General features: G+C 38.4%; 1 protein-coding gene across 1 annotated transcript in view; it reads right to left on the bottom strand.

Annotated features, from left to right (window-relative positions):
• Nucleotides 1-8,683, bottom strand: part of LOC102815069 (TM2 domain-containing protein 1-like) — an 81,525-nt gene that overhangs the window by 15,468 nt on the left and 57,374 nt on the right. Inside the window, exon 5 of the mRNA XM_006862481.1 lies at nt 3,891-3,964. Within this exon, the coding sequence (XP_006862543.1) occupies nt 3,891-3,964 (74 nt within the window). The remainder of the gene's footprint in view (nt 1-3,890; nt 3,965-8,683) is intronic.

The following is an 8,683-nucleotide window of genomic DNA, read 5'->3' as shown; positions in this document are numbered from 1 at the left end:
AAAAAAAAAAAAAAGCTAACGTGAATAGAGAGAAATACTGCTATCTGATGGCACCTGGAGGGGATTATAATCATTCTAATGAAACAAGGTTTATGATTTGTTGAATGTAAAACTGATGATCTGCCCTGTAAACTTTTACTTAATCCAGGATAAAAACCTTAAATAAAAAATTTTAAAAATACATCTTTGCTAGGACAGGCAGACGTTCAGAACACTCAAAAAAAATTTTTAAAGGGGGGTCTGTAGTCTTTGATTTTTATTAGTGTTTCAAGTCAGTATAGTAAATACTTATTTGATTTTCTTAAAAATAATTCACCACTAAAAGTGATGTAATCAACATGCAACTGATCACATGTTAAATATATTAAATGACATATATTAAATCACATTAGGATAAGACTGCATGTCTTACTTGATTACAATTGAAAACTATTTTCTTTTTTCTCCATTTTGAAGGTAATCTAAACCAAGCCATACTTGTTAAAATGACAGAGATTCAAACATTCTATCGCAATAATTTCAAAACATGGTATAATCTTAATCCCAGAAGACCATTAAGAAAAGAACTATCTGTTCTGAACCCTTCAGGCATTCACGTGCCAGAAGGCAATGATTGAATCTAATCAGTTCTATAATTTGATATAAATAAAGCTTCAAAGCATTGGTATTGTCACCAAAGAAAGAACTTACCAGATAGCAACTAAAAGGTTAGTTTCAAAGATACTGAATTCTTGATATCTTAACTTGAAGAATCTCAGTAACATATTAAATTCTTTGTATCCTCATTTAAAGTGAGAAACCCATTTCCAAGCATATGTGCATATGCACCTTAGCCTCTTTATGCCTGCTTGCCTGTCCCACAAAGAAGGCAGGGTATTTAGTTAGGCATATGTTTGCGAATGAAGACTGGAAAATTCTAACTTTTTAAAATCAAATATTTTCCTTGTTTAATTCTGGTATCTTATTGGCCCATATGCTGCCTCCTCCTCACAGTATGGTACCCTGTACATTTTTGTATCCTAAATTCTGACTTTCTTTTAAAGCATACTGATAATATCAAGCAGACAGAATTGAGTGAAAAGGCAGCATGAGAAAGCAGAGCAAAACTCATGACAATTTAAATGAACACAGACAAACTTGGTGTAGTCCATAAATAGTTGGTGAAATGCTCTTCTGTAATTTAAAGTAATCAATTCATCTCCTTCGTTAATTTAAGTATCTTTATGAGTTAAATAAGTATCTTTATGACTGAAGTCCTGGTGTGGTGCTGTGGGCTATTGTGTTAGACTGCAAAGTAGTTTGAACTGCAAGGTCGGTAGTTCAAGCTCACCAGCTGCTCCTTGGAAAGCCTATGTTGTTAAGTGCCTTCGAGTCAGTTCTGACCTATAGCAACCCTGTACAGGGTTTCCGAGGCTGTAAATCTTTACGGGAGCAGAAAGCCTCATCTTTCTCCCGCGGAACGGCTGGTAGTTTCGAACTGCTGGCCTTAAGGTTCGCAGCCCGATTCGTAACCACTACGCTACCAGAGTCGTTATGAGTCAGAATCAACTCAATGGCACTTAACAACAACAACGAGTTAACCACCATTAGTCCTGGTGTGGCGCTGTGGGCTAATGCATCGGACTGCAAAGTTGTTTGAACTGCAAGGTTGGAGATTTAAGCTTACCAACTGCTGCTTGGCAACCCTATACAGGGGAACTATGGGTCGGAACTAAGTCTACACCACTCAACAACCACAAACAACAGTTCAATATAATCTAAAACATCTGATGGCACTTTCAAACGTTTAGGGCAACATTTCACAAACAATGATGGTCCTACCCGAACTGCGGCAGTAAGGAGACGGCTGATGTAGACAGAGGCAGAGCTGCAGATGAGAAGAGTGCTGAACACACCCCTTTAATTATTAAGAGATTTGGTCTTGCCCAATGCCAGACTCAGTCCTAAATTTTCTACAGACAATCCATACATCTTTTGTTTTGTTTTTTTTTTTTTTTGGTTTATGCGAGTCAGATTTCAGTGTCTGTATTTTGCAGTCAGCCTGTTAACCTGAAGGTCAGCAGTTCAAAACTACAGACATTCTGCAGGGGAAAGATGAAGCTTTCTGCTCCCATAAAGACTTACAGCCTTGGAAACCTAATGCAGGGTCGCAATGAGTCAGAAACAACTCCTCGGCACAGCACAACCATTTTGAAACCAAGAGAATACTAACTCACAGTCCCTGTGCAGGACAAAAATATCTCCCTCAAAAATGTTTATATAAAGAGGCAGTAGTGGCATAATGGTTAAGTGCTCAGCTGAAAGGTTGGTGGTTCAAATCCACACAACTGTTCCATGGGAGAAAGACCAGGCAATCTGCTCCCATAAAGATTCCTACATAGCAAAGCTTATGGGCAATTCTACTCTGACAACTTGGGGTTATTATCAGTCGAAATTGACTCATACGGCACCCAACACAGTAGCAACGTTTATATGTACATCAAGTTTTCATACTATCCTATTATAGTAATCAACAAAGTGGCTGAGATTATCCAAGAAAAGAAACGAAACAAGTTTAGGAAATAATATAACCACAACATCCTTAAACATCTATAATAAATATAAAAAATATTCTGAGTATTCAGTTAAAAAACTGTTTTAACTTAGCTGAATTCATGTTTACAAATCATATTTGAGTATGGAATCCTTCTTTAGAAACATGTCTTTTACATTTATTTATCTTAAACACTTTTTTGTAGTTTGGGTAAAAGTTTACAAAGCAAATGAGTTTTCCATTCAGTCCTATATGCACATTCTGTTTCGTGACATGCGTTGCAACCCGCTCAGCGTACCGACACTTTTGATTCTATTAGCCCTTCTTTCCTGCCCCTTCTGGCCTTCTGGGTTTTATTTTTGGGTAAATGCTGCTCTTTTGGTCTCCTCTGGTTGACTGTTGCAAACAGTGTGCTCCTTATGGGTGTTACTTCTCACTTATTAGGCCTAGTTTTTTACTATGAAGTGGTCAGTTCCAGGCAGCAAGGGTAACAAGTAAGGGACATAGTCTTGGGATTACTCCAGGCTCTTTCTGATCAGTAAATCTAACCTTTATTTATTTTTAGCTTTGAGTTTTGGTCAACATTTTTATTTGGGGGTAGGGAAAAGGAGAGGGTTTTTCTATGTAATTTTGGAGTCCTGGAGTGGCTCTGTGGGTTAATGTGCTAGACAGCAATATCAGTTAGAACCTCAGGGTGGGTGGTTCAAACTCACCAGCCACTCCTCAGAAACCCTATACAGAGTCGCTATGAGTCAAAAACCGACTCAACAGCACTTAACAATAGCACTGTGGTCTTGGTGAGGTACTATAGGGAAATCACAGGACTGCTAACTGCAAGGTTGGCAGTTCAAACCCACCAGTCGCTCCTCAGAAATGCTATACAGGGTCGCTATGGGTAGAAACCAACTCAGTGGCACTTAACAACAACACTGTGGTCTTAGAATACTCAGCAGTGGTAGTCAGGCACCATCTAGGTCTTCTTGTGTTAAGAGGCTGTGGTCCTCGTGGTCCATTAGTCCTTCGGACTAGTTATTCCCTTGAGTCTGATTTTCCTAGATACATATAACTTTTAGAACTACTAATAAAGATTTACACCCTCGGAAACCCTGTACAGGGTCGCTATGGGTCGGAACCGACTCAACAGCACTTAACAACAACAACAACAATACATGGTTTAGGGAAGGCTATTTGAAAACATGACCATGACCAATTAGATCTAGTGTCTGTATAATAATAAGAAACATGCATGCTTATCTATTTTCGAACAAAATTAAAATTTTAAATATAACAAGAGAAAATCATAAAACTCTAATTTGAATGTAAAATTAGTTCATCTTCTAGAATGAAACTAACTTACCTGCATTGAAATAAGAATGAAATCAATTAGGCTCCCAATTCCACAAAACCCTACAGTGCAAAACTTTAACAAACCTACAAAAAAGATAAAATTATTTACAATTTGGAAAATCTTATAAATAGTAACAGAAACCTTTCTGTTTCCCAATAAATCATAACAACTATACAATTTTAATGTGAAGAACATAAAATTAATACCTTCAAAATTCAAATATTCATATGAAAATGACAAAAGTTTAAAGAAACTGATACACAGAAAAGTAAAAAAAAAATCTCATTAGCATATAAATATTAAAAAATGAGATGTAATCTTAAAAAATTTCTTAAGAGAAAAGGCTTAAAGAAAAAGGTCTCTAAATCTCAGAGCTGCACACCATTTTTAATCTAATACCCTACTTATTTAGACTTAATACACTAAGAACCCAAACTTTAATGGATATTTACAATACAAAATTCAAATAAAGAAACACTGTCATGTCCACAGAAAATTAATCATGGAAAAACACTGATCTTGTAGTAGACTGCAAACATATTAGCAACCCAATTACTTTGAATTTATTCTATACTTCTTTTTCCTAAAACACCAACAGTTCTGTCCTGGATACTACTTATACCTCTGTGTCTGTGCTACTCCAAGAGATAAGAAACCAAAATGGGTACCAGAACAAAGAATCCAGGACTTATACAAAGACATAACTCAAAAACATGATGATGTAATTAGAACAAACAGATTTGGGGGGAAGGTGGAAAGATGGATAATCTCTCTTGTATATTTAAACTTGAGATGCTTTCAAGAATCCTACTTCAAATTAACAACAAAAACAAAAACAAAACTACAAAAAACACAAAGCAAGATTCCTGGTGAAAGGGTAGCTCTGAGTATCAACTACAAATATATGCCAGCTGAAATTACAGGAGTAGATGAGATCAACTGGGTACAACTTGGAAATGTATAAATAAATAAGATGGGAATGTGTACGTATATTAGGAGATTTTGTTCTCTTCTTAGTATTAAACAAACAGCAGAATAGTAAATACTATCATCAAACATACTGGGAATAATTATTAAGTTGTAGCTATGATATAAACTTTTGCTTTTAGTTTTCTTCAAAACACTTATCACCTACCTAAGAAAGTTTCCATTAAATAGATTCTGACTCAAGGTAACTCCATGTGCATGAGTTGAACTGTGTTTCATACAGGTTTCAGTGGCTCATCCTCTACCACTATACCTGACAGTGTTCTGCTGCTGTCAGTAATGTTTTCAGAGGCTAAACATTCAGAAGCAGTCTGCCTCTCCTTCTTCCTGGTGTGAATCAGTCTGGAAGCTCCACCGAAACCTGTTCACCACAGTGACCCTGCTGGTTTTCAAATTTCCAGTGGCAGAGCTTCCAACATCACAGCAACCAACATGTGTTAGACACTAATGACCAAAAACCATAAGAGTTGTGAGATGACATTAAAAACATCATACAAGGGCAAAGCAAAAGTTCATTTAAAAAAAAAGGAAATACAGAAAGAAAAGTAAAAAATTGACTCCGAAGAAATGCTGAAACTTCCTTTTCAGCTTAGAGAAGCTTAAGAAACAGGTAGAAATGAAGAAGTAAGAGAGTTGAACAAAAAATTTCAAAGTGCAGCTCAATAAGACAAAGTCACATATTATAATGAACTGTGCAAATACCTGGAGTTAGAAAACCAAAAAGGAAGAACATGCTCTGCACTTCCCAAGTAAAGTAAAATGAAATAAAATACAGGAAAGGAAAAAAAAAAGTCAAGCATCAACCTGCAATGTTGAAGGATTCTATGGGCAAAATCCACCACTCATGTGTCAGTTTGTTATACTATGATGGCTTGCATGTTGCTGTTATGTTGGAATATATGCCATCAATGTTTTAAATATTCTACACACCAGCAGGGTCAGCCACGGTGGACAGGTTCCAGCAAAGCTTCCAGACTAAGACAAACAAGGAAGCAGGAAAGGCAGACTACTTATACATTTTAGCGATTGCAAACCACATGAATTGCAGTGGAGCACTGTCAGGTAAAATGTCAGAAGATGAAAACAGTATGAATAGTAATAGAACATTGTCAGGTAAAGTGCCAGAAGACGAGTCTCTCAGGTTGGAAAGCCACTCAAAATACAACTAGAAAAGAAAGAGCTCTCTTATAAAAGCAGACTTGAATATAATGATGTAAATGGAGCAAAACTTTTGGGACCTTCATTTGCTGATTTGCACCACACAAAATAAGAAGAAACAGTTGTCAATCAATGATCATTAAATAATCAGAATATGGAATGTATGACAAATGAAAGTGGCCAAAAATGAAATGGAATGCATAATGAACAATATCCTAGGCATTGGTGGTGGTGGTGGTGGTGGTGGTGTGCCATGGAGTCGGTTCCCACTCATAGCGAACTTGCATTGGGTTTCTGAGGCCATAAATCTTGACGAGAGCAGAAAGCCTCATCTTTCTCCCCCGGAACAGCTGGTAGTTTTGAACTGCTGACCTTGAAGTTAGCAGCCTGACTCATAACTTGTACTGGCCATTTTGAATCGGACAATAATATAGCTAACTATGTCGGGAATGTTCCATTGAAGAAGAATGGCAATCATTGTCACAAAGAACATTTCAAGATCTATCATAAAGTACAATGCTGTCCATGATAGGATAATATCCATATGTACAATGGTGCTGTAGGATAAGTACTGAACTGCGAACCAAAAAGTCAACAGTTCAGGAAGCCTCTCACTCCCTGATTTCAAAATTTACTACATGGCTACAGTGGTCAAAACAGTCTGGTACTGGTATAATGAAAGATACATTGATCAACGGAACAGAATTGACAATCCAGAAATTAACCCATCCACATAGAGCTGACTGACTTTTGACAAACTACCTAAGTATATTGCATGGGGAGGAGATGGTCTCTTCAACAAATGGTGAGACTGCGACCCTCCTACATTGCTGGTGGGATTGCAAAATGGTCCAACTGCTCTGGAAAACAATATGGCACTTCATCAGAAGGTTGGAAATAGAAATACCTTATGATCCAGCAATTCCTCTACTTGGTATTTATCCACAAAAATACGAGCCATAACGTGAGTAGATATATGCACACCAATGTTCACAGCAGCACTATTTACAATAGCAAAAAGATGGAGACAGCCTAAGTGCCCATCCACAGAAGAATGGATAAACAAACTTTGGTACATACACACAATAGAATACTACGCTACCCTGAAGAATTACAAGGAAGCAGCAAGCCACAGCATAGCATGGATGAACCTTGAGGACATTATGCTGAGTGAAATCAGTCAGTCACAAAAGGAGAAATATGGCATAAAGTCATTATTGTAAAAGATTTTAAAAAAGCACCCACACTGAAAGGAGGGATAAAAATTTATCTTTTATTAATTTTATTATTATTATTATTATTGTTGTTGTTCGTTACCAGGGTGTATGTGGTGGGGTGAGAAGGAAGGGGAAGGTGGAGCACAGGGTAGGAAATAGGCACAGGATAGTGGAACACAGGGTATAGAATAGACACAGGATAGTTTGGTGCTGTGGGGGGACAATACACTAGAAGGGGAAGGGGATAGGAAAAATAAGGCAGATGGGAAAATAGCTCGGCAGGTTTACATGGGCTAAATGGGCAGAGTTAAATAATGATCTAAGCACAAATGTGGAACAACAGGGCTCGTGGATACAAAGATTGAGGCATGGTTTGAATGGGTAAAAGTAGGGGAAATGATGTTAAGCTGCTTGGCTGTCTTTTTAATCTTGGTTTCCCTTGCCTACTATTGTGAAATAGACACTTGAAGGAGAGAGAGAGGAATATCCAGAAACATCACCAGAGAAAGCTTGTCTGTCTTCAGCCTATAACTGATTAGAATACATAAACTGGGGCTAGAACTTGCCCAGTGAAGGAGGCTCCCTGCAGAGCCTTTGCATTTGCACAAGACCATAGGTAGAATCCTGATCCCCATTCAGAATCTTCTTAGGTGGGACATTTCCACTTGAAAGGACCAGTCTGGAGCAGCTAGAAAAACACAAGATACTTCTTGAAAGAAAGACCAGCAGGAAAAATCAAAAACAATAACAGCAGTCCAATTGACTACTACAAGAACAAGCAAGTTGTTCCCCAGGGAGCCATCAAGGCAAGTGGTCAGGTCCCCTCAAGGCAAGCCCCCTTCCAAGACTGAAACGCAAATGGAATACACTAGCAGGCATATGGTCCTGCTGCTGGCCACGCTGGTCACTGATAAGGGGAAGCAGGGAAAAAACAGCAATGAAGTTGTGAACTAAGTCCGACCACATCCAATAGACTACTGTTAGCCTGGATTGAGACCTGGTTAACCAGCAGTATGACGAGACCTGGGGGGTCCTGGGCCCAGGGACAGGGACATGGCCCCAGAGGACTAGAATGGAGTGTGAAGCATCCAGCTGATATAAAGAGAGGGGGGATACACAAGAACACCCGCACTTGCAGATAGTACCCATTTGACCTGGCATCAATGACTGGATGATCAGAACACTACTAGAGAAAGAAAGAAGAGGGGGGATAAAAAGGAGTAACCCACTATAAGTGAATGATCTTGACCTTTGCTTGTGGATGCAGTATGACAAAGGAGCGGACAAATTTCTACAGTGAGGATCATTCCCACCCCCTTGGTACACAGGGTTGACAGGGAGGGGGATCTTAGACATTGGATACCCAAAATGGGGGGTCTACAAAGGCAAGAAGTGACTGGCTTACAAGCTTTTAAAAGGGAGCCTAGATCCAGAGGGTGT

The sequence above is a fragment of the Chrysochloris asiatica genome, unplaced genomic scaffold (assembly GCF_000296735.1).
Source record: "Chrysochloris asiatica unplaced genomic scaffold, ChrAsi1.0 scaffold00048, whole genome shotgun sequence".
Taxonomy (NCBI): domain Eukaryota; kingdom Metazoa; phylum Chordata; class Mammalia; order Afrosoricida; family Chrysochloridae; genus Chrysochloris; species Chrysochloris asiatica.
Note: the sequence above shows the minus strand (reverse complement) of the source record. Positions and strands in the feature narration are given on the sequence as shown.